We start from the raw sequence: 18687 nt of genomic DNA, 5'->3' as shown, positions 1-18687 counted from the left end.
CTGAGGCTGTGTCTTCTGGTCCTAGGCTCTCCTACCGTAGAAAACATTTTTTCCACATCCACTCTATCAAGGCCATTCAATAGGTTTCAATGAGGTCACCCCACACTCTTCTGAATTCTAGTGAATCCAGGTCTTGAGACCTGGACAAGCCGTTCAATCCTAGAATAATTTTTGTGAACCTCCTTTGAACTCTTTCCAGTGTCAACACATCTTTTCTTAGCTAAGTGGCCCAAAGCTGCTCACAATACTCTAAGTGAGGCATCACCAATGCTTTACAAAGTCTCAATATTACATCCTTGCATATTACATATTCTAGTCCTCTTGAAATGAATCCTAGCTTTCCTCACCACCGACTCAACCTGCAAACTAACCTTTAGAGAATCCTGTACAAGGTCTCCCAAGTCCCTGTGTGTCTCATATTCTTGAATTTTCTCTCCATTTATAAAATAGTCTACACTTTTACTGTATTTCTTACCAAAGTGCATGACCATACATTTCCTAGCACTGTATTCCATTTGCCACTTCTTTGCACATACTCCTAATCTGTCTGCCCTTCTATAGCTTCCTTACTTCCTTAAAAGTACATGACCGTCCACCTATCATCGTAACATCCACAACCGTTGCCAAAAAGCCATCGATTTTATCATCCATATCTCTGATATATAACACATAAAGAAGCCGAACAGACTCCTGCAGAACACTACCGTCACTGGCAGCCAACCAGAAAAGGGTTTATTCCTCCTCTTTATTCTTTGCCTCTTGCAAATCAGCCACTGCTTTATCCATGCCGGAATGTTTCCTGTAATATCATGGGCTCTTAATTTGTTAAGCAGCCTCTTGTGTGGGACTTTTCAAAGGCCTTCTGAAAATCCAAGTACACAACATCCATCAATTCTCCTTTGTCTATCCTGCTTGTTATTTCCTTAATTAATTCCAACAGGTTTGTCAGGCAAGATTTTTCCTTGAAGAAACCATGCTGACAACAGCCTATTATATCATGTGCCTCCAACATCTTCCCAACCACTGAGGTCAAACTAACTGGACTCTCATTTCCTTTCTTCTGCCTCTCTCCCTGCTCAAAGAATGGAGTGACATTTGCTATTTTCCAGTCTTCCAGAACCATTTCAGAATCTAGTGATTCTTGAAAGATCACTACTACTGCCTCCACAATCACTACAGCTACCTCTTTCAGAACCCTAGGGTGTACACCATCTTGTCCAGATGACTTAGCTGCCTTCAGACCTTTCAGTTTTCGAGATCCTTCTCTCTAGTTGTGGTAACTTTACACACTTCATGACCCCTAACACCTAGAACTTCCACCATCCTGTTAGTGTCTTTCACAGTGAAGACTGATGCAAAATAGTTATTCAGTTCATCACCATTCTCTTTTCACCAAATACTACCTCTCCAGCATCATTTTCGAGCAGTCCAATATCCACTCTCACCTCTCTTTTACACTTTATGTATCTGAAGAAACTCTTGGTATCCTCTTTAATATTACTGGCTAGCTTACTTTTGTATTCCATCTTTTCCTTCTTAATTACTTTGTTTTAGTTGCCTTCTGGTGGTTTTTAAAAGCTTCCCTATCCTCTAACTTCCCACTAATTTTTGCTTGATTCTCTTTGGCTTTTATGTTGGCTTTGACTTCTCTTGATAGCCTGGTTGTGTCATCTTGCCTTCAAAATATTTCTTCCTCTTTGGGAAGTATATATCTTGTGCATTCTGAATTGTTTCCAGAATTTCAGCCATTGCTGCTCTGCCATCATCCCTGCCAATGTTCTTTTCCAATCAATTCTGGCCAACTCCTCTCTCATGCCTCTGTAGTTTCCTTTACTCCACTGTAATACTGATACATCTGGCTTTAGCTTCTCCTTCTCAAATTTCAGGGTGAATTTGATCACTTTTCCCTTAGGATTATTTTACCTTAAGCTCTCTAATCAATTTTTGTTCATTGCACATCACCCAATTGAGAATAACTGTGAGCTTGTGAGCTCGACCACAAGCTGCTCTAAAAAGCCACCTCATAGGCATTTTAGAAATTCCCTATATTGGGATCCAGTAATAACCTAATTTTCCCAATATACCTGCATATTGAAGTCCCCCATGACTACTGGAACATTGCCCTTTTGGCATGCATTTTTTATCTCCTGTTGTAATTTGTAGACCACATCCTCACTACAGTTTGGTGGTGGTCTGTATCAAGTCTTTTCACCCTTGCAGTTCCTGAGTTCTACCCACAATGACTCAACACCTTCCAACCCCATGTCACCTCTTTCTAATGATTTGATTTCATTTTTTACCAAGAGCCATACCTCTCCCTTTGCCTACCTGCCTGTTCTTTCAATATAATGTGCATCCTTGGATGTTAAGCTCCCAGTTACAATCTTCTTTCAGCCATGATTCAGTGATGCCTACAACATCATACATACCAATCTGTAACTGTGCTAGAAGTTCATCAAACTTATTCCGTATACTGCATGCATTCAAAGATAACACCTTCAGTCCTGTACTCACCCTTTTCAATTTTGTCCGCCTTTTACATTGCAACTCATGCTGTTGACTGCAATTTTGCCCCATCATCAGCCTTTCCTTGCCTGGAGTCTCACTACACATTGCCTCTGTAAACAAACTTCTTCATACTCAGCACTATCACTCCAGTCCCCACCCACCTGCCAAATTAACTTAAACCCTTCCGAATAACTCTAGCAAACCTGTCCGCAAGGATATTGGTCCCCCTTGCATTCAGCTCCAACCCACCTCCTTTGTATAGCTCGTACCTTCCCCAGAAGAGATCCCAATGATCAATAAATCTGAACCCCTGAACCCTGCTCCAGTTCCTCAGCCAAGAGGGCATGACAGCATGTTTGGTATGATACAAAAGACTCTTGCAAATTTCTGAGGATGCAGCATGAAAAGCATTCTGTTTGCATCACTGTCTAGTATGGAAGGGGATCAGAAAAAGCTCCAGAAAGGTGTGAACTCAACCAGCTCCATTATGGGCAGTAGCCTCCCCAGCAGAGAGGAATCTTCAACAGGAAATGCCCTCTTTAAGGATGAGGTACAGAAGTCTGAAGACACATACTTAACATTTCAGGTTCAGCTTCTTCCCCAAATGCCACAAGATTTCAGAATGGACAATGAACCCATGTATACAACCTTGAATTTCTTTTTTCTTTGCTCTCTTTTTGCATTTTGAAAAAGATATTTCTTGTTTAATTTGCAGATTTTTATTATAATGTATTGCAACATTCTGCTGCCACAGAACAGCAGCTTTCAGAGATATTCAACTGGATTCGATTCTGACTCTGCTTCCAAGGTGGAGAAACAAAATTGGCAAGAATTCACTGGACAACAAATTTTTTCAAAAGTTACTTCCTCAGAATTTTTTGTTTATGATAGACTGCTTGAAGATGAACACAAATATAATTTCAGAATACTTGTATCACGTAGGAATTTGGAGAAACAACAAATTAACTTTTATTGAATATAATGTGTTTAATCGCATAATGGTGCTGATGCTTTGCAATAGTTCAACTAAGTTAAAAATATTTCGTTAATGATTTTCATTTGTACTCAGTGTCTTAGGCTTCTCACTTAAGTGTCCAACAATAATTCGCCAGCATTGATGGATTCCAGTTGCCCTGGTATCTTTTCTCCATGACCGCAATGTCCTAGTGAATGTCACTAACAGCACCAAGATTTGCAGGGAAGAAGTCTAAATGGGAATGCAGAACATGAATCTTTAGTGACATGTTGCATTTCATGGTTTTATATGCTTGAAGCATGCTTTCAACCAGCTGCATGTAGCTTCGTGCTCTGTAAATGCCGAGAAAAATTTCAACAACTTCTTTGAATGCCTTCCTTCCATGTGATTTTCTCCGGTCTCACTAGAAATTCTTCAAATTGCCTGTCATTGATGATCTGTTTGATTTGTGGACCAACAAAAATGCTTTCCTTAATCTTGACATCAGTTATTCTGGGAAGCATCTGTCTCAAATATCAAAATCCTTCATAGAAATTTTTGTGCCTGGTGATAGCAAATTCCATCCTTACAGTCCTGAACCCAATAATTATTACTCAAACCTGTCCTGCCATGCAGCAGCCACGCTGCCTAAGCATGCCCCAGCATGCCTGGACAAGATAGGAAACTTTCCAGCTTACATTGTAGGCATTATCTTGATTGACTTGAATTATGAATTGAAAATTAAACATAAGTTTATTTAAAAATGGTGTGTGATAGGGAAATTTCATGGTGATTTTCATGATCAGTAGCCCAAAATTCATAAGATACACTTAAAGGTATTCAGGAAGCAAAATCTTTGTTGTCCAGTGGTTGGCTGGAGGTTAAGGTAGAGCTGTTCAAAATAATGGGGACTCAGACACAGACAAGGCAGATTACAGCAAACATTTTCTACAGCATAGGTTTAAGGTAAGAGGGTAAAATGGGCTACAAGGAATCTCAGACTCTGTCCAGTACAATGGTGGTGGCAGACACTCTTACTATATCTCAGATCCAGTGATAGAGTCAGAGAGAAGTACACCACAGAAACGGGTCCTTTGGCCCATCTGGTCCATACAAAACCACTTAAACTGCCTACTCCCATCAATCTGCAATGGACCATAGCCTTCCATATCCCTACCTGTCCAATCTTCTCTTAAATGTTACAATCAAGTTCACAGGCACCACTTGTGTTGGCAGCTCATTCCATATTCTCATGACCCTCTGAGTGAAGAAGCTTCCCCTAATGTTCCCTTTAAACTTTTCACCTTTCACCCTTAACCTATGACGTCTGGTTGTAGTCCCACCAAACTTCAGTAGAAAAAGACTGCTTGCAAATACCCAATCTATACTGCTCATAGTTTTGCATACCTCTATCAAATCTCTCAGTGTTCTATGTTCCAAGGAATAAAGTCATAACCTGTTCAATCTTTCCTGATGCTCAGGTCCTCCAGTCCCAGCAATATCCTTGTAAATTTTCTCCATACTCTTTCAATCTTTTTGTGGGTAGGTGACCAGAACTGGTTACAATACTCCAAATTAGGCCTCATCAATGTCTTATACAACTTCAACATAACATCCCATCTTCTGTACTCAATACTTTGATTTCTGAAGGCCAATATGCCAGAAGTTTTCTGTATGACCCTATCTACCTGTGACACCACTTTTAATGAATTATGGATCTGTATTCATAGATCTCTTTATTCTACCGCACACCTGAATGCCCTACCATTCACTGTGCAAGAACACCCCTGGTTGGTCCTACCGAAGTGCAACACCTCACACTTGTCTGCATTAAATTCCATCTGCCACTTTTAACCCATTTTTCCAGCTGGTCCAGATCCCACTGCAAGCTATGATATCCTTCCTTACTGTCTACTACCCCCCCAATCGTTGAGTCATCCACAAATTTGCTGATCCTGTTAACCACATTATCATCCAAATCACTGATGTAGATAACAAACAACAATGAACCCAGCACCAATACCAGGTGACTACCTCCCATGCAGGACCTTCTCAAATGCCTTGCTGAAGTCCATGTAGACAACATACATTGCATTGCCTTCATTAACTTTCCAAGTAACTTCCTCGAAAAACTCTCTAAGATTGGTTATACTCAATGTATCTGTAGACGCCCTCACGATCCTCCTTCATATTGGCTGCTAGAGCAACTTCATGCCTTCTTTTAGCCCTCCTGATTTCTTTCTTAGGTGTACTCTTGCATTTCTTATTCACCATAAGATTGGTTAGACATGACCTACCATGTACAAATCCATGCCGACTACAGTTAATCAGTCCGCGACTATCTAAATAATTATATATCCAGTCCCTTAGGATACCTTCCAATAACTTCCCCACAAATGATGTCAGGCTCGCCAGCCTATAATTTCCTGATTTATTTATAGAGCCCTTCTTAAACATTAGAACAACAATCCTATCCTCTATCCTCTGGTATCTCCCGTGTCACTAAGAATGATTAAATATCTCTGCTAGGGCTTTGGCAATTTCTGCACTTTTATCTGTATAGGGTCTATATGTTATTGCTGCTTTGCCTTACTTCTATAGACTCTGTGTCTGTCTCCTGAGTAAATATAGATATAACCATACAACAATTACAGCACAGAAACAAGCCATCTCGGCCCTTCTAGTCACTTACTCTCACTTAGTCCCACCTACCTGCACTCAGCCCATAACTCTCCATTCTTTCCTGTCCATATACCTATCCAATTTTACTTTAAACGACAATACTGAACCTGCCTCTACCACTTCTACTGGAAGCTCGTTCCACACTCTCTGAGTAATGAAATTCCCCTTTGTGTTACCATTAAACTTTTGCCCCCTAACTCTCAACTCATGTCCCCTTGTTTGAATCTCCCCTACGCTCAATGGAAAAAGCCTATCCACGTCAACTCTATCTATCCCACTCATAATTTTAAATACCTCTATCAAGTCCCCTCTCAACCTTCTATGCTCCAAAGAATAAAGACCTAACTTGTTCAATCTTTCCCTGTAACTTAGGTGTTGAAACCCAGGTAACATTCTAGTAAATCTTCTCTGTACTCTCTCTATTTTGTTGACATCTTTCCTATAATTCGGTGACCAGAACTGTACACAATACTCCACATTTGGCCTTGTACAATTTTAACATTACATCCCAACTCCTATACTCAATGCTCTGATTTATAAAGGCCAACATACCAAAAGCTTTCTTCACCACCCTATCCACATGAGATTCCACCTTCAGGGAACTATGCATCATTATTCCTAGATCACTCTGTTCTACTGCATTTTTCAATGCCCTACCATTTACCATGTATGTCCTATTTGGATTATTCCTACCAAAATGTAGCACCTCACACTTATCAGCATTAAACTCCATCTGCCATCGTTCAGCCCACTCTTCTAACTGGCCTAAATCTCTCTGCAAGCTTTGAAAACCTACTTCATTATCCACAACACCACCTACCTTAGTATCATCTGCATACTTACTAATCCAATTTACCACCCCATCATCCAGATTATTAATGTATATACAAACAACATTGGACCCAGTACAAATCCCTGAGGCACACCACTAGTCACTGGCCTCCAACCTGACAAACAGTTACTCTCTGGCATCTCCCATCCAGCCACTGTTGAATCCATTTTACTACTTCAATATTAATACCTAACGATTGCACCTTTCTAACTAACCTTCCATGCTGAACCTTGTCAAAGGCCTTACTGAAGTCCATATAGACAACATCCACTGCTTTACACTCATCAACTTTCCTCGTAACCTCTTCAAAAAATTCAATAAGGTTTATCAAACATGACCTTCCATGCACAAATCTATGTTGACTGTTCCTAATCTGACCCTGTCTATCCAGATAATTATATATACCATCTCTAAGAATACTTTCCATTAATTTACCCACCACTGACAGGCCTATAATTGCTAGGTTTACTCTTAGAACCCTTTTTAAACAATGGAACCACATGAGCAATATGCCAATCCTCTGGCATCATCCCTGTTTCTAATGACATTTGAATGTCATTAGATGTTAAAAGTTAATTTAAGATCTCCCCCATCTCCTTTGACTCCACATGTGGATTACCATTCTGATCTTCCAGAGGACCAGTTCTGTCCCTTGCAATCTTCTTGCTCTTAATATATCTATAGACACCCTTAGGATCCTCCTTCATCTTGGCTGCTAGAGCAAATTCATGCCTTCTTTTAGCCCTCCTGATTTCTTTCTTAGGTGTTCTCTTGCATTTTTTAATCTGCATAACCACCCCTGTTATACCAGCCCTGCCCCAGATGGCTGCAAGTCCTCTTTTGGAGCTGTTCTGAGCCTCAGCAGCACCCATGGGAGACAATCATGCCAACACTCAACTGTCAAGGAAACCCTCAGAGCAGCCTTTGGACCATTGAAATAGCTTGCATAGGCCATTGCACTACAGGTGATACGCTGTGATGTGACATAGCCTCACACTGAGGTTCTGGGCCATCACACCCCAGAGGTCTGATATCAATTGGGGACCACGGTCAGAGCAAAAATCAGATGGGGTGCCAAACCAAATAACCCAGGTACAGCCATACACACGAGCCATATCTATTATCGATGCTAGAGGGATGACTTTTTGCCAGCTGGTGGTACAGTCATGGTAAGGAGATATGTGAAACCTCAGGAGGGGGACAGAGGTCCAACAAGGTTCACATTGACATGGTCAGACTGTCGCTCAGGGACATCAGAAGGTGCCAATGGTGCCTGAACATGATGGTGAATTTTTACCTTCTGACTACACTCCAATCACACATGTCCTTCCTCGGCCATGCCAAACAAACTTTAGTGCAATCAGAATCTGTGAGGCCTTCCGGCCCAGATGCAAAAGACCATAAATGGAGCTGGAAAAAACCTATCTCTAGTTTGCAGGCAATATGGGGCGAGGGTGACCAGATGAGGCATCGCACAGGAGAGAAAGTCCAGCTTCCCTGAACTTAATGTCATCCAACAGCAGGCCCGTAACTGCTGTTTGTAAGCCTGGACCTCTGGGTCAGTAGCTTGGTCGGCTGCCATGCCAGCATAGTCAACCCCAGTGTGTATGGCGCAAACGGTTAGCTGTGAGAGACAATCGACCATGGCATTATTTTTCCCTTTGATATATTGTACAGTATATCCATTGTGAACTCTGATACGTAGGCCAGGTGGCATTGCTGCTGTGAAGACCAAGGGTCTGATATTTTGGCCATTGTGTGCACAAGGGGCTTGTGGTCAATAAACACTGTGAAATGGCGACCCTCTAGAAGAAAACAAAAATGGCAGACAGCCAGACAGAGACCAAGAAGCTCACGGTCAAACATGCTGTACTTCCTTTCAGGGGACAGAGCTGCTGACTGAAGAAGGCAAGCAGCTACCACACACCTCCGACCAACTGTCCGTGCACAGCAGCCACAGCATAGACTGAGGCATCAGTAGTAATGGCTATGGGTGCACCAGTAGGGTCACATTAGAAAGAGTTCATTTGGTATCATCAAATGCCCTGGTCATGTCCACAGACCAGTGGAGCACATGATGAGGGGTATTGCCTTTAAGCTTACTATCTGGGAGAGCACAAGTTCAGCAGCTTGTGGAATGAAACGGCAATAGAAATTCACCATACCTAAAAACTCCTGTAGTTTTTTAAACAGTGTGGACCAGTGGGAAATTCATAGTAGCAGTTACTTTTGATGGAAGGGATTTCACACCTTCTGTGGAGATGCAATGGCTGAGAAAGTCAATGGTTGACAACCCAAGCTGGCATTTAGCAGGGTTAATAATCAACCAGTGTTGGCAAAGTGTTTGAAAAGTGTACGGAAGATGAGATATGGGTTCGGATCCGGATGCACTGGCAACAAGTATGTCATCCAGTTAACAAAAAGAAAATTGAATTCTTTTAATATGGAGTCTCTCAGCAGTTGGAAAGTCTGTGCTGCATTTTTGATGGCACACGTAGAAACTCAAAAAGGCCAAAATGGTGTTATCACAATCGTTTTGGGAATGTCCTCCAAGCACACAGGTACCTGCTGGTTGCCCCTAACTAAATCAACTTTGAAAAAATTGACTTTCTGGCTAAGCATGCCAAAAAGTCTTGGATGTCTGGGACTGGGTAATGATCGGGGATCGGGTCAGTGGCCTTGTTAAGGTGTCAGTAACCACCACATGGGCAGCAACCACCTTCAGACTTAGGGAGCATATGGAGGAGTGAAGCCAAGGGGCTATTCAACCGGTTTAGAATGCCAAAGCTTTCCACATTGGCAAACTCAGCCTTTGCAGTTGCCAGCTTTTCTGGGTCCATTCTACACACATGGGCATGGACTGCCAGGCCAGTTGTGGAAATGTGGTGCTCGACCCCATGTTTTGTGACTGTAGCATAGAATGTAGGCTTGGTGAGGTTTAGGAATTCGCCCAGGTGCCGGGTAAACTCTTATGTAGTGGTGCATGCACTTGACAGAGTCGTAATGGGGAACTTACTGGAGAAACAGGGTAACGACCAAAGTCCTTGACATCCACAAGCCAGCAGTTCTTAAGATCAGTCCTTGGGCACACAAATCGGCATCGAGCAGAGGTCTAGCCACTTCAGACAGGTCTTTAGCCCACTGAAACAGAGTGTCACCCGCCATGTCCCATAAGTCTGAATCCTGCTGTCGTTGACAGCCTCCAGCGAGGTTCCGTCTCTCTACACTTTCTCATCAATAGGCAATGCTGGCAGCACACTCACTTGAGCACCCTTGTCACACTGGAAATATCACCCTGAAAGGATATCCGTAATGAACAGTAAACAACCCTGGTAGCTGGAACCCACAGTGTTCACATCCCTCTGCTGTCCAGATGCTCTGGCACTGTCGATCTGCAAGGCAGTTGGTACTTCCAGGCATTCATACCGAAGCGAGCCTGGTAAAAACACAGATCCGCCATGGGTGTCTTTATGTTGGAGGCCTTACTGACTGGGCTTATTGAGACAGGTAAAGGAGGATAAATTATGCACCTCTGCCTGGCTGAGCGTAGACTATCAGCCATTTTTGCAAACTCCTTTTGTCCTTCACTGTGCATTTGTGAGGGCTATGTGAATGTGATCAGGAATTTGCTGCATGAAGAATTCTTTAAAAATAAAACAAGGATAGCAATTTCCCAGGAGAGACAGCATGTGGTCCATTAGCTCCGATGGCTTAGCATTGCCAAGACTGGGTAAGTCAAGTCAAGTCAAGTCAAGTCACTTTTATTGTCATTTCAACCATAACAGCTGGTACAGTACACAGTAAAAATGAGACAAGGTTTTTCAGGACCATGGTGTTACATGACAGTACAAAAACTAGACTGAACTACATAAAAAACAACACAGAAAAATACTACACTAGACTACAGACCTACCCAGGACTGCATAAAGTGCACAAAACAGTGCAGACATTACAATAAATAATAAACAAGACAATAAGGAAGTAAGGTGTCAGTCCAGGCTCTGGGTATTGAGGAATCTGATAGCTTGGGAGAAGAGAACAACTGCTTGGTGCACAGACTCCAATAGCTCAAAGGTCTGTAAAAGGAGAGTTTTCAGTGATGGGTATATATCATGTTCAGGTGTGTGTTCAAGCAGACTCACCACTCTCGCAGCCATGTAGTTACTGAGTGATGCTATCACACAGAAGAATTTGGTGTTGCCAGTGGTGATTTCTTGCTGAGCGACTGGGCCTCAGCTTGTACAAACCAAGCAAAAACTCTGACAGTTTCAAAGCGATCCATACCTCTGGAATTGTCTTAGAGCATCAGGGTCACCAATTCAGGATTTCCCAAATAAAATGAAGTGAGGTATTTCATGCTTAACGAAACCCATAACACATTTTTTGAACTCTGAAACCTAAACACAAAAGCACACTAAAAATCCTTAGGTAACAACATCATCACATCAGACCAGCCTCTCAAAGCGAAATCGCAACTTAATGTTATTACTCTACACGTCGACTGTTTATTCATTTGCCTAGATGCTGCCCGGGCCTGCTGAGTTCCTCTAGTATTTTATGTGTGTTGCTGTGGAATTCATTGCTCAAGAAAGCAGTATAGGCGAGGTTATAAGGTGTAATTAAAGAGGAGATTGATAAGTTCTCCATTTGTAAGGGCATCAAAGATTACAGGGAGGAGTCAGGAGAATGCGGTTGGAAGGGATGTTCAAATGGCAGAACAGACTGGATGGGGCAAACAAATACCTTTCCTTTGTTTACTATTACACTTGCTGCAGTGTCTCCTGAAGCTCACTATGGCTTTAGTGTTTAATATATCTCTTTTGCAAAAGAAATCCCTGGTAACAGAAGTGAATTTCAAAATACAGGTGAAGCGTGGGTTTCCTCGCACTTCCCTCTCTCTCTCTTTAGTTAGCTAATTAGATGTTAATTATTGACAGCTAAGTTTATGAATAGAAACTCAAAATGATGGAAGTACTCAGTTCTGATAAAAGTTTGATAGCCTTAAATGTAAACCCTGTTATTCTTCTACATCTCAGATTTCCTGTGTCTATTTTACCTTTTTGTTGAGTCATTGTTTGCATGACTTGGCTGGCCTTTAAGGTGAACGTAATTGAATAATTGTTGTTGAAGCAGAGAATAATGATTACGCAGGAGTCAGGAGTTTGATAAATGAGAGATTCTAGTGCAATATGGAAAGACATACATCTAGGTGTTTGTGTCTTATGTTAGCTTCAGAATGGCATCAGTGTTTCTGGCTCACAGCTCCAGTGAACACAGTTCAGTCTTGTTGCTGTCCCTGTCACACTTGCATGTTCTCCCTGTGCCTGTGTAGTTTCCTCCAAGTGCTCTGGTTTCCTTCCTCACTCTAAATATGTTTAGATCTGTAGGTTAAATGGTTAACTTTCATACGGGGGGGGGTCATTGATGGGAATTTTTGTGAGAAAAAATGGGTTCATGTCGGATTAGTGTACTTGACGGTCAGTGTGGACTCAGCAAAGAATTCCCTTCCATGCTGTATGAATTTGAGACTATTAATTATTAATATAAATATGAGCCTATTTCTAATGATAATCAATTCAACCATACAATACTGGAGCAGAATTAGGCCATTCAGCCCATCAAGTCTGCTCTGCTACTTCATAATGGCTGATTGCAGATCCCATATCCCATTCAACCCCATACACCAGCCCTCTCACCATACCTCTTGATGCCCTGACCAATCAGAAATCCATCAGCTTCGATTGAATATACCCATATGATCCAATTTGATGCCAGTCCAAATGATGAGACCTACCTCCAACAGTGTAGACTGCGGTTATGATGAGTAGACTAATCACAGCAAGGTACAAGTCCCAGTGCAAAGCAAGGTGAATAAAGAGAGCGCCGGCATAGATATCAACCTGGGGAAAACACATGCATCAAATGGAGGATGGCAACAATAATAAATAACCACAACTGGGCCAAAAAGTAGTTCACTCATTCCAATGGCTGTTACAGAGAGCCATGTAATTAACCTAAGAATGAATATTCTTAGGAACACGTTCAATCAATATAATCAACAAATGGGAACATGCTACACCCATTTTTGAACTATTAAACATAAAAATTTACTGACTATTGCATTGCAGAAATATTGCATGCACATTGCACGTGATCACAGCTGAACACAGTTATCCTTATTTTCTAGGCTCCTTAAAGTTTCAAAATGTAGACATTTGCTGCAGGCACTCTATTGGCAAAGGGGTCAGCATTGAACATCTTTGTCCAGTACAGCACATGAACAGGTCCTTTAGTCTCAATGTTGTGCTAAAATCAAATAGTCAAATAAACTAATCTTTTCTGCCTCATCAATATCCATATCCTCCCATTTTCCTCACATCATGTACCAATATAAATGTCTCTTAAAAGTGCCTAATGTACATATCTGCCTCTACTGCCACCCCAGGCATCTGCTACTCTGTGTACAAAACTTGCTCCTCAAATCAGAGCATTGAGTATAGGAGTTGGGATGTAATGTTAAAATTGTGCAAGGCATTGGTAAGGCCAAGTTTGGAGTATTGTGTACAGTTCTGGTCACCGAATTATAGGAAAGATGTCAACAAAATAGAGAGAGTACAGAGAAGACTTACTAGAATGTTACCTGGGTTTCAGCACCTAAGTTACAGAGAAAGGTTGAACAAGTCTTTGGAGCATAGAAGGTTGAGGGGGGACTTGATAGAGGTATTTAAAATTATGAGGGGGATAGATAGAGTTGACATGGATAGGCTTTTTCCATTGAGAGTCGGGGAGATTCAAACAAGAGGACATGAGTTGAGAGTTAGGGGGCAAAAGTTTAGGGGTAACACGAGGGGGAACTTCTTTACTCAGAGAGTGGTAGCTGTGTGGAACAAGCTTCCAGTAGAAGTGGTAGAGGCAGGTTTGGTATTGTCATTTAAAGTAAAATTGGATAGGTATATGGACAGGAAAGGAATGGAGGGTTATGGGCTGAGTGCAGGTAGGTGGGATTAGGCGTTCGGCATGGACTAGAAGGGCTGGGATGGCCTGTTTCCGTGCTGTAATTGTTATATGGTTATAAAGTCCTGGGGCTATAGTGAAATGGAACTTGAGACAGACAACTGTTAAAACAATGCAAGACATCTTAGCTACATTTCCAATATAAGTGAGGTTTCTTCCAATTTGCTCAAAATGACCATGGCTCTTTAAGGAGTGTCTTTGGGGTGCAATGTTATGAATAATGTGATACTTTAGCATTGTCATGTAGGGTGGAAACAAAGTGGAGTTATTTGCTTTAGATGTTGGAACAGGACAGCAGATGACTTGCAATTTTGCTTTATGCCTCCATCTATTGAGTTCAATGAAACAGGGAATTGAGAAGGACAAATTGGGAGAAGAAATAGGTCTTTTGGTACCACAAGCCTATTCCAGCATTCAGTAAGGTCATTAGTCAAATGACAGCAATCACAGCTTTGCTTTTTCATCTATCCTGATAATGTCTCATCCACCTTGCTTATCAGGCTTCTAATTTACTTTTAGGAAGAGAGTTCAAAGAAATATTATCCTCCCTGTAAAAACAGTCAACTCTTTCCTTTTTTCTTAAGTGCACAAAACCACTTTAAAAAGTTTTAGATTCTTCCATAAGAGGAAATTCCTCTAACCACTCAAGATCTCTTAGGATCTTTCATGTTTCATTAACTTCCTCCTGGCTCTCAACACCAATTAATACAAGTCCAGCCTGTCAAACCTTTCCCCATAAGACAACCTGACCATTGTCATAAACCATGATTTTCTTCCAATGCATCCTTCCTTAAATACTGAATTTTCTTCTCAGTATTCTAGATGTCACCTTACCAAAGTTCTAAACTATAACCTCCCTACTTTGGTATTCAGTTTCAAGAACAATACACAAAGACCTTCTTGCTCACCTGCATACCAGCCTTTTGTGAATCATAGATCAGACACCTAGATTCCTCAGTTTCTCAGAGTATTGAAATCCCTGACTATTGAGATTATCTGACCATTCAGATAATATGCATTAACAACTCCTTTTGTAAAGAAGTAGAGACACTTGCTGTTTTGCAATCTCATGGAACCTTCTCTGAATGTAGAAACCTTTGGAAAATTAATAACACAATTATCTCACTGGGCACTTTTTTAAAACCGAAGATGAATTCCATCAAAACTGACTGCTGATTATCCAACATACTTCCTGCATTAGACATTGACTAGTTCTATCATCAGTGTACTGGGGTAGTTGTGAAGAAGGAGTCAATATATTGGTATTGGATGCTGAGCAAGTGTGTTGAAATTATGAAAGCCATAGTGTTAAGATTTGGAACAATACAATAGGCATCCAGTTTGTCAAGTTATTATATTTTGCTGTGCACTGGACACCTGCATTTTCTCAGTTGTTTAATTCATATTTCAATGGAAATTATTTTAAGCACAGCCAGCAAATATTTCAATTAAATGAATCACAGAAACCTACCGAGATCTTTGTGAATATATAGGCAAATAAAGAAAGGATAGCAATTAAGAAGTGAATTCTTTGACCTCCAAATCGTTTCAGTAAATATTCAGGCATGGTAGTGACCTGCAAGGAAAGAATAATACAGGATGACATCAGTCAGATGTTTAAAGAAAAACACATTGCATCGCCCTTCATTCAGGAGAGCAAGCAATCTTGATCACATCACCGAGAAATTAAAGCAGAAAATGACCGAAATATCCTGCTCTGATATTACTCCATTACATTCTCACACTCCATCCATCTCCATTGTATCTGCTCCAGTGACAAAACTTGTCACACAGGTCCCTCTGAAATATTCTCCTTCTACTTGAACTGAAACTTCCCTTCTACCTCAGTTGACAAATACCCTGACCACAACTCATTTATATCTTACACTTCCCTCTCCTCTGGGCAAGAATGGGATAAAGTTCCTTGGTCCTCACTTTCCAACCCAACAGCCTCCACATTTAATAGATTATCCTTTGCAACCTCTGCCACCTGCACTGAGATTCCACCACCACTGATATGCCTATCTAAATGTCTGTTAGAAGTCTCGAATGTTTCTGCCACCACCCCAGGCAGTGTATTCCAAGTATTTACCACTCTCTGTATTTGCCCCTCACATCTCTTATGAAATTATACCCCCCATCACCTTAAATGTATGCCCTCTGGTGTTAGATATTTCAACCCTGGGAAAAGATACTATCTACTCTATCTATGCCTCTCATAATTTTATAAACCTCCATCATATCTCCCCTCAGCCTCCAACACTCCAGAGAAAAATATCAAATTTTGTACAACCTCTCATTATAGGATGTGCCAGGAAACATCCTGGTAAACCTCTTCTGCAATCTCTCCAAAGCTTCAACATCTTTCCTATAATGGGGCAACCAAACTACTCTAGATGTGACGAAACTAGAGTTGTATAAAGCTGCAGCACAACTTCCTAAATCTTGAACTCAGTTTCTTGACTAATAAAGGCAAGCATGACATATACCTTCTTAACCACCGTATTAACCTGTGCTGCCACTTTCAGGGAGTTAACAACATGGACTCCAAAAACCCTCTGCTCATCCACACTGTTAGGGGTCTTAAAGGTGTCATGACCCCAGCCCCCTCCTTTGTGAGAATCGCAAGAGAGAGAGAGAAGCCTTACGGTTTGGAATGTGGGCTGGCCTCTCAGCCAGACAAAAGCCATGGACATAGCCATTGTCTTGGGAGACACCTTTGTGGAATAAGGGACTGGACTACGTGCAAACCCTCAGGGCAACGTGGGCTGGGTGATGGGGGAAAGATTATCTCACCCCCACCCTGATTGACATCTACAACCCTGCCAGTCCAGATAAAAGGTGGGCTGCCGAGGCGGGGCCTCAGATGCACCAAGGAGACACACGAAGAAGACACGATAGCGCTTCCCGTCGGAGCGGGAAGCCATTTTGAAGGAAGCCACGTGCGTTAGATTCCGGATCGGGAGTCTGTGGCTGAAACCAAAGGAAAACCGTTTTAACTAACAACCGGGATTTTCTTCGTAAAGACGACGGGCAAGTGTTCCTTCTTTCTCACCACTCACTCTCTCTCCAACACGTGAAATGCCAGCGGTTCCCAAACGGAAAGCCTGAAAATTTATGAGTGACTTTTATATTCCATTGGACTCAGTATTCCCTTAGACAACGATAGAGCTTATTTCTGATTGATTATTACTATACCTGTGCTTTAGATGGAGTTTTGACGATGTATATGATCTGAATGTTTGTATTAACCATACGTTTGTGCCCCTTTATAAATAAAAACGTTTGAAAATAGTATCATCAGACTTCAGCGGACCTCTCTATCTTTGCTGGTAAGTCACCCGGTTACTGGGAACGTAACAAAGGTCCTCACCAGCACCCTGTAAAATTGTAACAGAACTTCAACCTTCTCACAGTAGAGGCCAATTTGTTACTTGCCTTCTTAATTACTTTTGCAACTGTCTGCTACATTTTTGTGATTCATGCACAACAGCATCAAGTTCCCTCTATGCTCTTCATGTTTTCAATTCAATTCAAGTTTAATTGTCATTCAACCATACATGAATACCCATGAAAACAGCCAAACAAGACAGTGTTACTCTGGGACCAAGGTGCAAAACACAGTACCAGCAGTCACACGATACACTTTGACTAATGGAGTCATGCAAGCTTCATGATGGGGACTGAAGATAATGATTTTGTTGCTTAACTGGAGAACCATCAGGCTGATGAACTCACACTGACCTGAGTGTACTCTACATTATATTGACTGTTCTATTTATTATAAATTATTATAAATTACTATGATTGTACATTACACATTTAGATGGAGACGTAAAGATTTTTAATCCTCATGCATGTGAAGGATGTAAGAAATAAAGTCAATTCAATTCAATCCAATCTGTAGCCTCCTATCCACCTGCATAGTCTGAGAAATGGACATGCTGTGCAGCTCTGCATTTTGTAGCCATCACCTGGTCTCAGACAGTCAGAGTGATTCTCTTTGTCCTATACATCTTTCCCCACCTTCACTTGAAACAATTTGTTTTCCCTCTTCTCAGTTCCAATGAAAAAGGCAAAAGTGATTATCAATCTGATCTACTCTGGGTAAAATTGAGTTGGATAAGCACTACACAATACTATACATTGTCTCTTATTTGATTTTCAAGAGTTGAAGTGAACCTAACCAGTCCACCATGCAGCACGCCCACCTCAGCAACCTCATGGCCGAAGAGCCAATGTGGAGAAATGACAGACAGCCTGCTTCACTCACAGTTTTCCCTCCACCCTGGACAGTCTCCCAGAGGACACGTGTCCCCTTTCGTCTAAAATGAAGGGAGTACATGAAATACATGAGAAGGCATTGAGGGTGAAGACGTGAATATGTGACAGCTAAGGATATAAACAAGCCTTAGATATACTGTCAGGGAGTGGAGTCATGCAAGCTTCATGATGGGGGCTGAAGGTAATGATTTTGTTGCTTAACTGGAGAAACTGACTGACTGAAAGACCCCAGCCCTAAGGATACCAGCCAGTAATGGCTGCATTTGTAATTAGTTCACAATTCAGGAAAATTACTGTTGGTAATTAAGAAAGCTTTTCAATGTATTGTCTTCTCTTGTCATTTATACAAAAATACCTTGTTAAATAATGTAACACCTCATTATGCTTTAGGAACACTGAAGCTAGCCACAAG

General features: G+C 41.4%; 1 protein-coding gene across 3 annotated transcripts in view; it reads right to left on the bottom strand.

The window, feature by feature from the left end:
* The window catches only part of LOC140735695 (sodium/myo-inositol cotransporter 2-like), a 138662-nt gene that overhangs the window by 57917 nt on the left and 62058 nt on the right, over positions 1-18687 (bottom strand). For all 3 annotated transcript variants that reach the window (XM_073061069.1, XM_073061070.1, XM_073061071.1), the window contains exons 6-7: positions 15463-15567; positions 12772-12877 (exon numbers count right to left, since the gene is read on the bottom strand). In XM_073061069.1, the coding sequence (XP_072917170.1) occupies positions 12772-12877; positions 15463-15567 (211 nt within the window). The remainder of the gene's footprint in view (positions 1-12771; positions 12878-15462; positions 15568-18687) is intronic.

Source organism: Hemitrygon akajei, chromosome 11 (genome assembly GCF_048418815.1).
Source record: "Hemitrygon akajei chromosome 11, sHemAka1.3, whole genome shotgun sequence".
Lineage (NCBI taxonomy): Eukaryota > Metazoa > Chordata > Chondrichthyes > Myliobatiformes > Dasyatidae > Hemitrygon > Hemitrygon akajei.
This window is presented reverse-complemented; position numbering and strand designations above follow the sequence as displayed.